General features: G+C 37.5%; 1 protein-coding gene across 2 annotated transcripts in view; it reads right to left on the bottom strand.

The window, feature by feature from the left end:
• Positions 1–18,319, bottom strand: part of LOC149187654 (purple acid phosphatase 2-like) — a 154,570-nt gene extending 136,251 nt beyond the window's left edge. Inside the window, exons 1-3 of one of the 2 annotated variants that reach the window (XM_089411425.1) lie at positions 17,785–18,319; positions 17,475–17,675; positions 15,923–16,034 (exon numbers count right to left, since the gene is read on the bottom strand). In XM_089411425.1, the coding sequence (XP_089267551.1) occupies positions 15,923–16,034; positions 17,475–17,675; positions 17,785–17,961 (490 nt within the window). In that variant the 5' untranslated portion in view covers positions 17,962–18,319. The remainder of the gene's footprint in view (positions 1–15,922; positions 16,035–17,474; positions 17,676–17,784) is intronic. The other variant, XM_089411426.1, reaches the window with a different exon arrangement.
• Between the last annotated feature and the right edge of the window lie 410 nt (positions 18,320–18,729).

Below are 18,729 nucleotides of genomic sequence, written 5' to 3'. Positions count from 1 at the left end.
GTAAAGAAATGCCTTCAGAGATTCATAAAGCTCCTTTTTCAGTCAGTTCCCCTTTGGATCTCAGTCCAAAGAAATCCTCCCATACAGTCCATCATTTTCCTTCATTTCTGTCATCTATTTCATTACTTCCTACCATTCAATCTGCCAGTATCCTTCCACCTATCCCAGTCATCGCAGGCCAACAAGCTCCCACGAAAATGGAAAGAATCATAGCTGTTAGGTATGGACCCCTGGTCTTGCCTATTCCTTTGAATGCCATACCTGCAGAAGAATATCATAAATATATGCCCAAATTCACTGGTATAGAGGGAGTAACAGCTGAAGAACACCTTGAGTCTTTTTATAGCTATGCAGATAACCTAGATATCAGTGAGGATGATGTGTGGATTAGAGTGTTTGTCTAGAGCCTTGATGGTGAGGCTAGAAAGTGGTTCAGAGAATTGCCCCATAGGTCCATAGCAGACATTGAAGCATTGGGGGGATAGGAAAGATCTGCTCTATTACCATACAGAGTTTGGAAACCTAAAGAGGGAGAATGGGGAATCATTGCCTGATTTTAATAAAAGATTTAACCATATGTATAGTAAGATACCAGCTAAAGTAAAGCCTACCCCCACCTCTGCCAAACTCACTTATGCCAATGCTTTTGACTCTGATTTCTGCCTGTTGTTGAGAGAAAGAAGATGTGCCACTCTAGCTGACATGCAGGATGCAGCCCTAGAGGTGGAATCTAATATCATGGCTGCAGAAAAGCTTAAAAGTCATGCTGATAGAAGGAGGCAGAGAGGTGAGGCTTCTTCTTCCTCTGCTTCATCTTCAGAACCCAAATTAGATAAGATGACTAAAATGATAGAGTCATTAGCTGCTGAGATATCTAAGCTGAAGGTTGAGCAGAGCTCTGGAAAAGCAAGGCTTCCAAACACATTTGCTCCAAGAAATCCAAATCCATTCAGAAGAGCAAATGAACAGTTGCAAATCATTCAGAGGGGTAAAGAGGCAAACGAAGAACAAAAGGTTAAGGCTCCTTTCCAAACCTAGTCATGGAGGAGGAGCAGTTTGAAGAAGAGGATGAAATTCGTTGCATGGAAAATAAAGGCAGTGCTGCCTTTTTAACATTGGCTGCATATGAAGAGCCATTGCTGCAGGACCAAACCAGTCAAAGGTGGGATAGAGAGGCTGTTCTACAAACTGATGAACAGCAAAGATATAATCTGAGGTCAAAAGCAAACAATGTCAAGGAGAATCCTGCCCAAAGAGTTGTTGACCAAATAGAGCAACAGAATATCAGACTGAAGAGACCAGCAGCTGATTCGGTCATCCTCAAAGCACCAGCTCAAGAGGTAAGAAGTCCTAACAAGTCCCCTTCCCCTTTCAGTTTCGAATCAGGAGTCCAAAAGCTAAAAATATATGTGCCTCTGATAGAACTTGTGAAGAGTGAAGTGTTTAGAAAGCCTATCCTTGAAGCTCTTGAGCTGAAAGCCACACAAACCTCCACTGACTCTGTCAATTTACAAGATGATAAGCCTGCAGTTGTGCTTAGCCCAATGACTGAACCTGCTGATGATAATTCTCCATCATTTTATGTCTCCTTGACCATTCATGATAAAATCCTCCACAATTGCCTGCTAGACACGGGGGCCAGCCACAATCTGATGCCCAAAGCTGTCATGGAAGAGTTAGGCCTTGATATCACTAGACCGTATCATGATTTATTCTCATTTGATTCAAGGAAGGTAAAATGTCTAGGATTAATCAAAGATTTAGCTATTACCCTAACTCAGCTGCCCATGAAGAGCATGGTGATGGATATTGTGGTAGCAGATGTCCCTCCTAAGTTTGGCATGCTGCTGTCCAGAGGGTGGATTAAGAGACTAGGTGGGACACTACAAAATGATTTATCTTATGCCATTGTCCCAGTTTTTGGAGGGGAAAGCAGGAGATTGTACAAAGAAGCACAGCTGGCCTACGTCATCAGTGATGAGAGGAATCCTTCTAATCATCCCATATATGCTGTGGACATTGATTTTGGAGCTTGTATTCTCCAAATTGAAGAATCCCAGAAGGCCTCAATGCAGATCAAGAAACCAGTGAATCAAGCCGAGGGAGAGCAAGGAAGTTAGGTTTGGGAAATGTTCTTTGATGGAGCATGTTCTCAGGAGACTGCAGGAGCAGGCGTGGTGCTAATATCTCCAAAACAAGAAAGCACACATTTGTCTTTTAAGTTGGCTTTTCAAGTTACCAACAATATAGCAGAGTATGAGGCTCTGATATTGGGTCTCAATGCAGCTAAAGACAGAGGAATCAGGAGCATAAAGGTGTTTGGGGATGCTGATCTTATCATTCAGCAAGTGAATAAGACATTTCAACAAAGCACCTAAGGCTGAAAGCGTACAGAGATGAGGTATGGAGACTTAAAGATTCTTTTGATGGTTTATGTATCTCATATATCCCCAGAGTAAAAAATCAGCTTGTCGATTCCCTTGCTGTGTCTGCTAGCATATTTATCCCTCCCATGCCTCCCAGACTAGTTTATGAAGTTCAAATGAAATACAGACCATCCTTGCCTGATAATGTCCAGCATTGGAAAGTTTTTGAAGATGATGATGAAATAAATAAGTGTCTGCAAGTCATTGATGAATTTTTTGAAATGCAAATTGACCAAGAGAATGAAGCCTTGGAAGAAAATCTCCAGTCCCAGCTTAGAAACAGAATTGATAAAGATAGTATTGTCCAACTGCCTAGTAATCACATACCTAAGGGTCTGGTTCCATTAGAAAAGTTGTTTGACCAAAATGATGTGTCTTATAAGGCTACCCAAAAAGAAGACCAATCTGCAGTCTATAAGCATAATATAGGGAGCCCAGATCAACCAAGATACATAAATTTGTCCGCCCATTTGTCTGCCGCCCAGAGTGCTGAATACTGCAATTTAATGAAACAATTCGCTGATGTCTTTGCCTGGGAATATAGTGACCTGAAAAACATATGACAAAAAGATCATCCAGCATAAAATCCCTTTAGAGAAAGACACCATCCCTTTCAAGCAGAAGCTGAGACCAATAAACCCTTTGCTCCTTCCTCTGATTGAAAAGGAAATCAAGAAATTGCTGGCTGCCAAAATCATAGTCCCTCTCAGATATTCAAAATGGGTAGCCAATTTGGTGGTAGTAAGGAAGAAAAGTGGAGAAATCAGGCTCTGCGTTGATTTCAGAAACTTAAACAAATGCTCTAAGAAAGACAACTATCCTCTACCCAAGATGGAGCATTTGCTGCAGAAGGTCTCAGGAGCCAAAGTGATGTCTTTCCTGGATGGATTTTCAGGGTACAATCAGGTTGTTGTACATCCAGATGACCAAGAGAAGATTGCATTCACCACTCCCTGGGGCACTTTTATGTATTCCAAGATGCCTTTTGGGTTGATGAATGCTGGAGCCACCTTTCAGAGAGCTATGGATATAGCATTCGTAGGAGAGAAGGATAAATTTGTCCTTGTTTACCTTGATGATATAACAGTGTATTCCAGCAGCCATCAAGACCATTTACAGCATTTGAAGGAAGTGTTCCTAAAGTGCAGAAGGTTTGGGATTTCAGTCAATCCTAAAAAGTCACAGTTTGCTTTGGAAGAGGGAAAGCTGTTAGGGCATGTTGTTTCTGCTACCGGTGTTAGAATTGACCCAGAAAGAGTAAGAGCAATACAGACTTTGCCTGTCCCGAGATCAAAGAAAGACATCCAGTCCTTTCTGGGCAAGATAAATTTTGTAAGGAGGTTTATCCCGAATTTTGCAGAACTTGTGAAGCATATTACCTCCATGTTGAGAAAGGGGTCGAAGGTTAAATGGACTGATGTAGCACGAAGATCCTTTGAGTCCATTAAGAAAGCTATTATGGAAGCTCCCACTTTAAGAAGTCCAGATTACAGCAACGAGTTCCATATATTTTCATTTGCCTCTAATGATACCCTTGCAGCAATTTTATTGCAAGCAGATGAAGAAGACTCAGAGCATCCAGTGGCCTTTTTCAGCAAAACATTAAGGGATGCTGAGTTGAACTATGATATCATTGAAAAACAGGCATATGCTCTTATCAAATCTTTGAAAGCTTTCAGAATTTACATTCTGCATTCGAAGATAATTGCATATGTACCGTCTTTGTTAATAAAAGATGTCCTAACGCAGCCTAATGCTAATGGAAGAAGGGCTAAATGGATTGCAAAGCTTATTGAATTTATTATAGAACTGAAGCCCACCAAGCTTGTCAGAGGTCAGGGCCTTGCCAGATTATTAGCTGAAGAAAATTGCAGAACATTGGACATAAACCTCATGGGCACAATTTCAGAGAATGGTCAGAGAGAAGAAGGAAAAGCAGTTGAACCAGGAAAAAATCAGTTATTGGTAGAAAATTTAGCTTCCTGTGATTGGTACTCTGCAATAGCTAAATTCTTGCTAAAGCTAGAAGTTACTCCAGGCTTAAGCACAAGCCAAGCCAGAACTGTTAAGCTCAGGGCAGCTAAATATTGCATTCATGAAAATCTGCTCTATTGGAGGGACCCATCTGAAATGCTTTTGAGGTGTCTGGACAAAGAACAATCCATTGAAATCATGCAGCAATTTCATTCCAGCGTATGTGGAGGACATCACTATTGGAAAACTACAGCCCACAAGATCCTCAGAGCTGGGTACTATTGGCCCACCTTATTTTCTAATGTCTTTTCATTTGTTAAATCTTGTGACAGGTGCCAAAGATTTGAAGGGAAGCAGCAATTGAAGTCCCTTCCATTAAAGCCAATACATGCAAATGGCCCTTTTCAACAGTGGGGCTTGGATTTCATTGGAGAAATCAATCCACATTCTAGTGGCCAGCACAGATGGATATTAGTAGCCACTGACTACTTCACTAAGTGGATTGAAGCAATCCCTACCAGAAAGGTTGATCATAATGTAGTTATGAAGTTTTTCACAGAGCATATCTTCACCAGATTTGGTTGTCCACATAAATTGGTTACAGACAATGCAACAGCCTTCAGGGCGAAAGAATTGGTGGACATGTGTGACTCAATGGGCATTAAGCTGGTTCATTCCACCTCATATTACCCTCAAGGCAATGGTCTAGCAGAATCTTCCAACAAAAGCCTGATAAGGATAATTAAAAAGCTATTGGAAGACAATAAGAAAAACTGGGATTCTAAGCTCAAATATGCACTATGGGCTGACAGAGTAACCACCAAGAAGTCCACAAGGAACTCTCCATTCAAGCTGGTATATGGCACTGAAGTTGTATTCCCAATTCAGTTAACTCTCCCTGTGGCAAAGTTCTTGTAAGAAGAGCAGAATGGGCAAGAGGACATGGCAAAAAGGATCACTGATTTAGCAGAGGTACACTAAATCAGAGAACAGCTGGTTGAAAAGTTGCGGCACATCAAAAGAAGATCAAGGAAGCCTTTGACAAAAGGACAAAATCAGATAATTTTCAGGTTGGAGACTTGGTTCTTAAGTGGGATGCAATGAAAGAGAAAAAAGGCAACCATGCGAAGTTTGATGCTTTTTGGACAGGGCCTTTTATTATTTCTCAGATCCAAGGGAACAATACCTTCATACTGCAAAGTATGGGAGCGGAGACAGTTTTTGATGGCCCAATTAATGGGTGGTTTTTGAAGATTTATGTTGTTTAAGGTCTATTGGCCTTAAAATTGTAAATATGTTCTTCTATCAGTTTCAGTGTAAGCTCAGTTAGACTCCATGCCCAATGGAACACTAGGAAATTTTGCTAATTGGTTTTTACAGGAAAGGCAATGATCTACAGTTCTTGAGACCTCACAGGGAAGATCTCATCCCCAGAAGAAGCCAATGTTAGCTCTGTTACATGTTGCTGACTATTCAAGGAGCCGAGGTGAGCTCAGTCCTTGGTTTTGCTAAAAGGAAGCCTCCCGGGCGCTTAAACCCATGAACTCGCGCCCACACAACCACCCGCCTTCACTGACCCTCCGCTATAATCATAACCGTTGATCGATGCATCCCGATCCAACGGTCCCCCGCCGCAAATAACATGCCCGCTTGTTTCCCGCCATCCGATCATCTCCGTCGCGATTGGACGGCGTCCGCTCTCGACGCACTCGCAAACCAACCGTGCGATAACTCGCGATCAAAGGTGGTTTTTGCCCGTCCCCGTCGCCACGCGTCGCGCGTTGAACGGGATCGCGCACCCTCGTACGTTTACCACCCATCAACCAAAAGCAGTGCGATTAATACCGCTCACCGCCAAAACCGTCCTCCCTGCCCAATAAACTCTGCGCATCTTCGACCCCCGATAACCGTTGGATCTGCCCACCCGAGATCCAACGGCCTTCGTCCACTCCGCTCCTGTTCCCTCCCGATACCTCCCGTTGAGCTATATCCGCCGTCCATCTGCGCGATCCAACAACCGATCTTCCTCCTCCATTCGTCCCAACTATCCACGTCTTTAACCATTCCATACTCCCGAAAGGACGAAGGTGGCCAGCATCCAACACTCGGCACGGGAGCTCCTCAACAACCGCATTCAACAAGAAGGATGGCCGAGAAATAAAGGACAAGCCTCGAGCAGATAAATGCATTTAGCAGTTATGGAATTTCATCCACACAACACTCCACCTGCTCGAGAAGTACAACAAAGCACCCGAGAAGATCACTGAAGCAAGCAGATTGCACCAAAGACTCCATCAAGCAGTTAAAGCGGTTGGTGGTCCATTATGACTCCTCCACGCCTAGAATAGCAGAACATTTTTGTAATCAAACTCTATATATACCCAGAAACAAAATGTAATCAGGGTTGATGGTTGTTGTTTTGATGTAAGGTTCAACTTCTGGAGACTGTAACTACTTTGATACTTGCAGCGTCTCATCTTCATTTTCAGCTAATACAAGCTTCTTTTGTTGTTAATTGCTCACTTTCCATTTCTATTATGTTCTAGGTTGTGCCTGATATGCGATTTTCCTGAAATCTTGATGTTTAGCATTAGAGGAGCTGTCATCCTACCTTTGTGTTAAAGTCTTGTATGTATCAGTGAATGTGTTATTCAGGTTTCTTTTCATCTAGTGACAGAGCGCTGTCATCCTATCTGCGCACTAGAGAATTAGATTTGCAGACCTCTTTACTGGTTGCAGTCGACCATCACAAGGTCTTGTGCATCTGCTGATGTGGTCAGTATTCTCCATACTCACCCAATCTCTGAACTGTGAGTAATTGGTGGTCTAAAGCCTTGTAGTCTGGGGTTGTTCACGCATGTCTCGAGTTAAGCACAGTAGAAGTGGTTATCTAGCTTGAACAAGCATCATTCCTTCCATTCATCCATTTCCAACATTAAGTTGAGTTTGTAATGTTCCCGAGCATCTCCGAGCTACAACCTAGGAGAGTTCCTTGGGGTGATAACAGTATTCATCTCCCAATAGAATTGAAATGAATAATTGTTGGACAAATTTGGCATCACTGTTTGTAATCCTCTCTCTACTTTAATGGAGGAAAAAATTAAGCTAATATCAAAAGAAGGCAATGAATTTCAAGATGAAATTAAATATAGATAACTTGTTAGGAGTCTTATCTACCTTACTACTACCAGAGTAGATATTGTATTTGCAATTTGGATTCTTTCTAAATTCATGAAAAAAATTGTGAAGGACATTAATGTGCCGCAAAGAAATTTCTAAGGTACTTGAAGGGAACTCAATACTTTGGGCTCAAATACTCTAAGGTGGAGGCCTTAAAGTAGTTGGACATACAAATTTAAACTTTGATGGGGATAAGGATAATGGAATGTCTACTTCAAGAGACCTGGATTAGTACCTAGCTCTTAGATATCATACAAACAATCTATTCCAATAGATTCCACTATAGAGGCAAAGTATGTGGTTGATGCTAAGGAAACAAAGGATATTGTGTGGCTAAGGGAAATACTAAAAAATATGTAGGAGAAATGGGTGAATGCTACTCCACTTTTGAATGATAACACTTTTGTAATCATCTTAGAAAATAATCCTAGATTTTGTGATCAAAACACACATCAATACAAAGTAAAATTTGATTCATCATTAAGTAGAGGCAAAGATCGTTAGTTGATACATTGTTCCACAAGTGAGAAAATTGCAAGCATCTTCACCAAAGCATTTGTAAGAGAAAATTTTGAAAAGTTCAAAAAGATTATTGGACTTACAAAATCCCCTTCTGATTAAGAGGGGAGATGTTAGATAACTAACCTAAGGGATTATGGTATAGTAAATATTATTTTTAATATTAATTGAGAAATATGAAGAGTCACGAGTGATTATGGTATATGGTAAATATTAATCTTAGAGAAATATGAAGAGTCATAAATGAATGTCAAGAATGATCAAACCTCTTAGAAGATAAAACTAGGATTCATCTCTCAATGTATTTATGTATGACTCACATCAATAAAGATTTATCTATGGAGTTACTCATCCTTGGCCTAACACAATCCATAAGCCAATTGACAATGTTAAGATTGAATCCTACATGAATAAGCATCATTCTCAAATAAAGGTATCTTACTCTATCATAGGATTTCGACAAATCAACCTTGATTACCACAACAAGCATCCTTTTATTTTTAATTGAATGAAATACTTTCTAGGACACCCCCACATTATAATGAATTTCCCCCATGTAGAAAACCAAATTACTCTTGAGATATAGTCTTTGACAGTGATTCCTTCACCCTTTCTCATAATGATATTTATATATTTATTTTATATATGTGATTGTATAATGAGATCAATTTATAATCCTCAAATCTAGAAGGGTTATATGATTTGGGGATCAATGCAATGAAAATGGTATTAACTGTTTCCAAGATCCTTCCAGAATTTGTAAATTCCTTAATTACCCTTAGAAAGTCCCCCTCCCACAAATCATAAAACAAAAGGAAAAATTCCATGAATCACAATCCAATCTAGGACTCTTATATGTCTAGAAAGAATGCGGGATCTCCTAAATCTCCTCTTTACATACTACTTCCAACAAGCTAAAATTATACGTCATAAACAAAGTTAGGAAAGAAGGTTGCCATTTTGACCACCTTATCAATAGTAGCCCTACCATCTCCTTTAAATTTTCCATTAAAGTGATTAACCTTTACTTTTTCTAGATCCTTAAAACTCGATATTGTAGAGCCATTAGGTCCCTCCATATTCCATATAGTGTTGAAAATTTTCCTATTGCTTACATATTGATGGAATAACATAGTATTGTCATCGCCCTTTTCCAACCATGAGCCTCTACTTTTGAGTCTCCAAGTAGTTTCTTTCTCATCTAGAAATTGTTTCTTCCTTCTATGAATTTCATTAATTTCAATCTTGGGTTCCTCATGAGAGAATCCTTGTAAATCCTACAAATATGACCAATTTAACTAATGAACCTTTTAACTTAATGCACTTCTTACATTTATTTTCCTTAACATGTCTCCCTCCTCAATGCCACCCCTAACACCAATTCTAGAACATACCTTAGGTTTTTAAACAAAAGGACCTCCTATCATAGGTAAACCACCTAATATATTTAAATGAAAACCCAATCACCATTCACTGGATAACTCCTAATGAGAAAAACTCGTCGAGGGCATGTAACATTTGAAGTCACAATAATTGATGGCACAAAACTCCAACAAATGAATAGTTCACCCACACTCTTAGACTACAAACACTTGTCTCAAAAAGGCACTTGCAGGTATGAAACAATCCCACAACCCAAGCTCTCTAAAGCTCTAGGAAAACCTACACAAGTTGGAAGTGCATACCTAGCAAATTCGAACCATAAGGCAATGAAACACAAGGTATACTTATTGAATCTAACCAATGTGAAACCAAAAGGGAACATAGACGAACTAATGGGGACCCTAACGCAACTTTTCCATCCCACCTACCCCAACACCTCCACTAATCAACAACTTGATGGCATTGTTGCAACAATCATCCTTCTAGAGTCAACTTGTAACAATCTTCTTTTTTCTTTTTTTGTGAATAATACTTTTCACTTGTTCTACGAATAAGTTAGAAGCTCTAATCAGTGCCCAACATTATAGTTGGGTACTCCTATTTTTTCAATCTAGGGGCTAAGGGTCCTTGAGTGTACCCCACTTATCCCTGGATGTTGCCTTACATAGAGACATAAAAGATAGACTACCTCCAAGTTCCAAGGTCATGAAAGAATTCTTTGTAAGGATCATTTTCCCAGCTTGGAAGTATAAGGTAGCCAAGCAACTACCAAGAATAACATGTCTTCCCCATTTAATTGCATCATGCATTTATTAGGTAGAACCAAGCTCTCTCTCTACTTTGACATTGACAAGCACCTAGCGGCTTCCAATACGTTCTGTCATGTAAATGATTACTTGAGACTGTCATTACTACTTGCTATCAAAATTTAAGATGCACGAGATTGCGTAAATCATTCTTACATTTATCTAATGGCTATAGGGTCTATCCCCTAACGCATGGAATTTTGACATCATGGATAATTGAGAGAATCTCCAGTTACCTTGATGGAAATGCAGTTATTACTCTGCACCTTCACTTTTGCCACAAGGATAGACCTATGATAAGGACTCATAATATGAATTCATTTGAAAATTCCCTACTCCAGCAAGTTCAACCGGATGAATATGCCTCCCAATGTGTGCCCATAAATTCCTACTCCAGCAAGTTCAACCGGATGAATATGCCTCCCAATGTGTGCCCATAATTTATGTCTCTAAGGGCTCAAAAGAAAGGGAATGTATTTAATCTGGTGGACCAGAAATAGACTAATATTATCAACCTTAACAACTCCCTCAACCAGTTAATCACTATAAGGACAAGTCCACCTTAATTTATGGTTGATACACATATTTTGTTGAGGCAAGATTTTAAACAAAATGGAACAAGGTAAGGTAGTCCCTTTTACTGTTGGTGCCAAGTTAGCGTTTGTTTGAACAGAAAAATTTGAACAGCAGGAATAGAGTGCAAGACCAATTTCACATGTTGCTACGCATTATATCATGCTACACAACGATTTGTTGTCAGTGGTGAAACAAGAGGGTTGTGTGTTACATCATGCCCTGTGTTTAGATAACACCTACACACACATTACCCAGCCGCAATACTCAGTATATGTTTGTGATAATGCATATTATCTATGATTAAGTGATTAAGTACTCATAACACCTTGTTGTGAACTCACCACATTCTACCCACTAATGAGACCAAGGTTGCACCCTATCTCATGCCCAGTATTGAGATAAATGACTGTACATAACACCATGCCTAACCATGAACATTGAGTGACCATACATTGTTCCTATGTTTAAATGTGTGTAGCAACTTACTATTATCAAGATGTATTCTACCCAATAACGACCCAAGGGTTGCATAATTTAGGTGGCATCATAAGAATAATGACAGTATGTTATGTAACAATATAGTTAAAATAAACTTATCATGCTCAGCAAAATCATATCAATGTGTGGCACATTACAACTAATAAAATTGCTATGGTGGCAACATATCACACATAACATTGCAACACCTTATGAATGTGCAGGATAATAGTGTAATTAGCAAAGAAAGCCAACAACTAAATTATTACCAACTTCTCATCTTTACTGTATGCATGTGAGAACTACTATATTAATAGAATTTGATGCAGATCTTATACCAATCAACTTATGAATAGAGCTATAGTAGTCTCAGTTAATAAGCTAGCAAAAAGGTGGACATAGCAGAGCTGATATAACAAAGGATTGTGTGGATTCCAGTGTCATACAGCCAGGCCCTAAATCCCTTAGGCAGAAACAACGCATAAATCAAGTGGTTAAGCTGATAAGTACCACGGCACCTGATAATCCATTATTAGAGATGTGTCAATTTTTTTACCTGCGGGCTCAGGTTTAGAGACTTTCATTGATTATATAATCAGGAATTTTATGTGTTGTCAAAAATCCAAACCTGTAACTTTGTACATATGGGTAAACTGATGTAATTGAACAACTTTGGCCATTAAGACACTCAACAGTGTGTGAATCGGAACCTGGCTTCACAACTTTCCTCCCAACCAATGACGGAATGCCAGTAAAGAAGCTTCTTTACTGGCAGCAGTCACCGCCTAACATGTTAAGCTGGTTCTGATGGCCAATTTGCCAGATTTCTCAGGGAATCCAAAGGTTGATCTCCCCCCTGTAATGGTTTAGCACTCCGCCCAATGTTGGGAATCCAGAGTGGGACAGCCAATCTAGGGCAGCCATTTTCCTCCACCCATTTACTAGTGAGGGAATCCAGAGACATGAAATCTTTGCCCTTCTGGCTTAAGATATTTAACTACATGCTTTCTCATGGATTCCAGAGGTAACTTCCTCCACCCATCACCCCATGAGGGGTTCTAGTGATAGATATTCTCCACCCTCACTTGATTTAGGGATTCTAGAGGTATTCCTCACCTCCACCCTTCTGACTTAAAATATTTAATTGCAGGCTTGTTCAATTTAACTACATGCTTTCTCATGGATTCCAGAGGTAACTTCCTCCACCCATCACCCCATGAGGGGTTCTAGTGATAGATATTCTCCATCCTCACTTGATTTAGGGATTCTAGAGATATTCCTCACCTCCACCCTTCTGACTTAAAATATTTAATTGCAGGCTTGTTCAAGGATTCCAAAGATAACTTCCTCTACTCACCAGCCCATGAGGGCTTCTAGAGATAGATATTCTCCACCCTTCTCCACCCGCACTTGACTTAGGGATTCCATATGTCTTCCTCACCTCCACCCTTCAGTTCATGAGGGGTTCCAGAGATAAGCATTCTCCACCCTCGCTTGATTTAGTGATCCTAGATGTAGCTACATTTGACGGAAGATAAAGTTGCCAATTCTATTGTACAATGTTATGATACAAAGATTATTCCAGGTGTACCACACCTACTGGAAGGTGAACAAGCCAGTAGGCATGGTTGCAAGCTTTCCACCCTCTGTAAATTCGGACCAACCAAGCCATAGTTATTATCTAACTATCCAAGTACCGAGAGGACATATATATAAGGTCCTTACCTTCTAAGGGTTGAGATTAATCAAGTCAGTAACCTCATTAACAGGTCGCATTGCATACCAAAGGTATGAAAACCCCACCACATATTTTACTTGTGAGATATTAGAAAGTGGTGACAAGAAGGAAGTCACATTTAGGTCTAGTTTCAAAAACACGTTATTACCATTGCCTTATACCTTTGAATCCAGACTTTGGACAGACAGTGATAGTCTAAAGCAATATACATATAGGATACAATTCATTAACATGACTCAACTTTTTTGCTGCAGTCTTGACAATAAGCAGGTTCACCCTACAGGTCCCACGATTTCCAAACTCGTGCTCCTCCCTCCTTGCAGCAATGCCCTCTGAGTTGTTCTTCCAATACCCTTCTTACTCTCTCCATCGAAACTTGTTCCTCCTTTCGTTTCTCTCCCCTGGTCTCGATTTTGCTTCCCTTCCCCCTCCCATTATCTCGCTTCTCTTTTCTACAACCTCACTGTTGACCCAGGTTAGTTATAGTCCAGCCTCTTTGGACCAACAGAAATTTCACACCCATCTCTCCTGGCATGGCCATTATTGATCAGCCTTATAGGCCAATCAATGTTGTGCCATTTGGCCTCCACCATCTGTCGTCTTCTCATAACTAGTCCTATAGCCAATAGAATGTGAGAGAAGAAGAGGAAACTAAATTTTCTTTGCTACCTGTCAATTACTCTCGTAGGTGTTCTAAGTTTTCATGGCTACGTGGCTCAACCCGAGGGAGGAAAGGAACGCGCCCTCATTTTGGACGCTTTGCCTTTTTGTTTTTATGTTTTACCCATCCTTTATTTATTAGTATAATATTTTATTTGGGTTAAGGTAAGAGAATTCCACTAGATAGGTAAAGTACTATCATAATGTAAGACAATTCGACCTGGTCTTACCTTAGCTAGCGACCTTTCTTTTCAAACAATCAAGGGTTATACCAATAGGTATAGTTTAATTAGTCTTCATAAACATTAATGTGTGTCATAATAGCCAATTAAGGTCCTCAATAACCCAGTGTGCATACCTCTTTTAGAAATTTACAATAGCCACACACGCTTATGTATTTATATATACTCATAAAGTCTAAAATAACTAATGCAGAAATTTACACTAGCCATATAGGGTTTATAAAATCCATATACATGCCTTTTACATTATTTCAAAATAATAATTACACGTTCAAATCATGTTTCCATACACATATATGCATAGATACATTTATTATCTTCAACACGTATACACAAGTAACTAGGGAAGTACTTACCGTGACCCTACAAGTGCGAGGTGGCCAAGACAATATTTACCTTATATACAATAATGTACCATGATCAGAACCCTAAGCACGATATGTACTACATTGTGGGAAGATTGGGGTCGTTACAACTACCACCTCCTCATATGAACCACCAAAAGCATTAATCCCACCACCAAAGCATGACACATTCACATTCTTATCAATTTTTGCTTTGGAACCCTTTGTTAGACCCTCCAAAGATTTGGAACTTGATGTGCAAAGGTCCCAAAACCTAGTAGATGTGCCAAAGGCTCTCCTGGTAATGGAGAGACTCAAATGTCTTGTCCCTCATAAGGATCTTATGAAAAATTGACCTCATCTAATCTTTAACTCGTATCTAAATCATACTAAACTTCCATTCTTGTCATGACCTTGAAGAAAAATTGAGTGGCACCTTTGTTACTCAAAACATTATGTTTAAAAGAAACATCCTATATATGTGTGTACATAGACATGTCTATGTATGTGTGTGTACACACACACATGTCTATGTATATGTGTTTGCAGATGCGCACTTATTATTATTTTTTTAGTTTGATTAGATTATTGTTTATTTTATTTTATTTTGATTTATAAGCACTAATGTTTTATATCTCATCCATACTAAACTATTAATTTTTTTTTAAAATACTATATTGAGTTGACATACACCGTGTGTAAGGTTATGGCATATTCCTCTTAATGGGATGCAGAATGTACCTAGCTCTAAATGCAACGAATTTCATTTTAGTATGTCTAGAAATAATCATTTCTAATTATATAATGATGACCTTCATGTATAATTTGAGGTTTCTTAAGGGTTTCTAACCAATATATTTGAATGGTCATAACTTGTGCATCTACCATCAAAGATCATATCATGTGCAATTTTGATTTGCTAACAACAACATTTCTATAACAATGTTGAATTTATAAAAGATATACCATATTGAATAGAATTGAAAGATGTCCTAAAATTTAAACACAATTTGTTAGTAAAGAAAACCTTATAATGTGATTGTACTAACTTCCATTTCATATTTAATTGTAAACTTAAAGAGTAAGTATCTAAAATAGAATATGGTACACATAATGGTAATACTATTCTTTACATTGTTATCTGAGGGTTCTTCAAACCTTTTGCATATTTACACAATATTTTTCAAGCCTAGCACTTTGTACATGTAAATATAAATATTTAGCAAAAGACCAAACTAGAGCCTTATGTGGAGTATTCACTTTGCATGCAATTGTGTTAACCATAATATTTAATCATGATGAATTGTAAGTACAAAGCCAAAGAAAAGGGCTTCGTATTTTATAACAAAGATACTACAAAATGTTACTACTTATTTTTCAAAATTTTATCTTTACTAAGTTAATTTTCTATAAAGTGAGTTCAATTTTGTAAACATATGATTAGGTTTCATGTGGTTAGACTCTATGTCACTATAAGAATCTCTTAAATTCAAATACATAAAGAGATTGTTTAGTTCTTTATATTATTTTTAAAAGTAAATTATCAATATATATAATGCATGATAATGTCAAACATTAATTTAACTAATTGTCTTACCAATAATGCCAAATGTATATGGAACATCTGGACCAACTGCTGGAGAAGTTGTAAAATGGAATTCGCGTGTTGTGTTTCCTATTCCAATCTTATAAAAATATTTAGTATCAAACTGCAATAAAAATAAAAATAATTAATTTGTAAGAACTTTTCAAAAATAAAAATAATCAAAACCACACATCTAAAACCAAATACAAATCCAAATTTTTAAATTTAAATTTTTAAAAACAATAAATTATATATAAAAATACAATATATAATATTTTTCCAAAATAAATTTATCAATAAATTTGTAAATTATAAAAATTAAATTTATGCAATTAAAACTAAACCTTGAATACAATAATCTAAACATTTTAGAATCAATTTTCACTTCATTCTTATCATCTAACCCTTCATAAAAACACACTTTGTTATAGAGAATAAACTCAAAACCACATATTTAAAACCAAATAAAAAATCATATAACTTTTATAATGACTTTTATATAATATTTTGATATAAAAAATAATTAATAAATATAATATAAAAATATTTTTAATATAATTTATTTTCAAAATAAATCTATCCATCAATTTACAAATTATAAAAATGAAATTTTACACAAACTAACACTAAATCTTGAATTCAATAATCTGAACATTTTAGAATCAATTTTCACTTCATTCTTATCCTCTTATATTTCATAAATGCACAATTTACAGCTTATAAAAATGAAATTTTATACAAACTAATACTAAATCTTGATCTTGAATTCAATAATCTAAACATTTTAGAATCAATTTTCACTTCATTCTTATCATCTTACATTTCATAAATGCACAATTTACAAATTATAAAAATGAAATTTTATACAAACTAATACTAAATCTTGAATTCTATAATCTGAACATTTTAGAATTAATTTTCACTTCATTCTTATCATCTTACATTTCATATATGCACTTTATTCTAAAGTGAATTTTTAAATTTAATATCACTCTTATCTTCTAACTAACATTTTAGAATCAATTCTCACTTCATTCTTATCATCTTACCTTTCACAAATGCACTTTGTTGTAAAAAAAATTGGACTTAATATCATTCTTATCTTCTAACCTTTCAAAAATATATTATTCCTTTCAAAAATATATTATTCACTGAACTTTCCCTGAACCTTAGGGGGCTAGGGCAGTAGCCATTCTACTTGAATATAAGACTATAAGACTAACCCAGTTATACCTTTTACTTGAATATCTAAGCCTAACCCAGGCAGACCTTTTACTTGAATATCTAATGAACCCAAAAAAGTCAAACCCGCGCCTCGTAACAGAGTACCAGCAAAGTGGCAAGGGGATTCGACAGACCAGGCTACCCTTCCGGGCTAAATGCATTATTCACTTTGCAACAGGCAACTATGTTGCATTTTTAAAACCCTTTTATAGACCCTGTACCCTACATTTCTTTCCGGCATATATCAAATTGCTTTTGAATACTGTTTGTTTACACTAATTAACCCTTCAAAATCCATATTTTCTGAGCAAAAGAAGGAAAACTATATTGCAAGACTTACCTCTAGATTCCTCAGAGTGCAATGATGAATAAATCCAGATGTATAATTATAATACATATATTTGGTCATAGTACCATATGCTGCATATGTGTACTTGGACTCCTCAGGGCCATACAGCACAATACTGGTTCCAGGCTCTGATGGTGTAATCCAAGAGACGATAACAGCTGTACCCTCATAATCTCCTTGAGTGATATGAACCTGGTAAAATCAAAGCCCTAAACATCAGCTGATTCTCCTTAGATGCCATTTAAAAAATTAGACTGTTCATTCAAGTTGGAAAATAACAAAGAAGAAGAGACACCATTACCTGTTGTGGAGCATTGTAACCAGGGGGAACATAAAAAGCACCACTGTCCATGGGCATATCCACATTATCGTTAACCCTACGCACATATCTGCTAGTAATTCCTGCTTCAACTGATATACAAAAACTGAACCCCACCAATACAAATACCATTAATGGGTGCTGTTTGATTGCTTCCATTTTGCAGCCCAATCAAAACACAGACTTTGAACTCTGTCAAGTTCTCTGCATAAATGTCTACCATTGATATTCTCCAACGTATATCTATCCTTTATATTCTCCGCTGTATATATATCTGTAAACGCTGAATGATTAAAGAACTCCTACGAAATGGGCTTCTCCGAATATGACCAATGGATATCCAAAATACATTAGATTTTAAATGGGTTTTGCTCGTGGTCAAGGCACATTTTAAGGGGCGATCGAGACATTGCCTTGCAAGGGTTTCGTTGTATCTGCCCAGTGGGTACGCCCTTTGCATTCCTGTTTACCCACGACTCTAATTGGTCGGGTCAGTCCGTGACACGAGAATCTGAAATAAATTAGGTAATGGATATTCGAACACCTCACCTTTATATTGATTTTGACTCTTGTATCTTCTTGATGACACTGCATTCCAAAGTATTTTTAAATTGAAATATAGCAGGATGAGGACTATTTCAGAAATATATTTAGAAGTATTTTATAATTTTATATTTAACATCCTGTAACATAAGTGATTACAGATTTCCATAGTTTATTATATTGTCAGATATTTTAGGATTTTTACTGTGTTATATATGGTCAGATATTTACAATTGACCGTTACACTAATTGACTCATAATGCAATATTTGTTTTTATTAATAGATTTCAGCACTGGTTCACTAACAAGTCTTTCTTTGGTCGCTCATGATGGATGGAGCTACTATCCCAAAAGTTTTTGGACGGATTAGCATTCCTGTTGTTT

Source organism: Pinus tabuliformis, chromosome 3_1, assembly GCF_031772625.1.
Source record: "Pinus tabuliformis cultivar Carrire ecotype Pingquan chromosome 3_1, CPIR1, whole genome shotgun sequence".
Lineage (NCBI taxonomy): Eukaryota > Viridiplantae > Streptophyta > Pinopsida > Pinales > Pinaceae > Pinus > Pinus tabuliformis.
The sequence above is the reverse complement of the archived record's forward strand: the minus strand, read 5'-3'. Positions and strand labels throughout refer to the sequence as shown.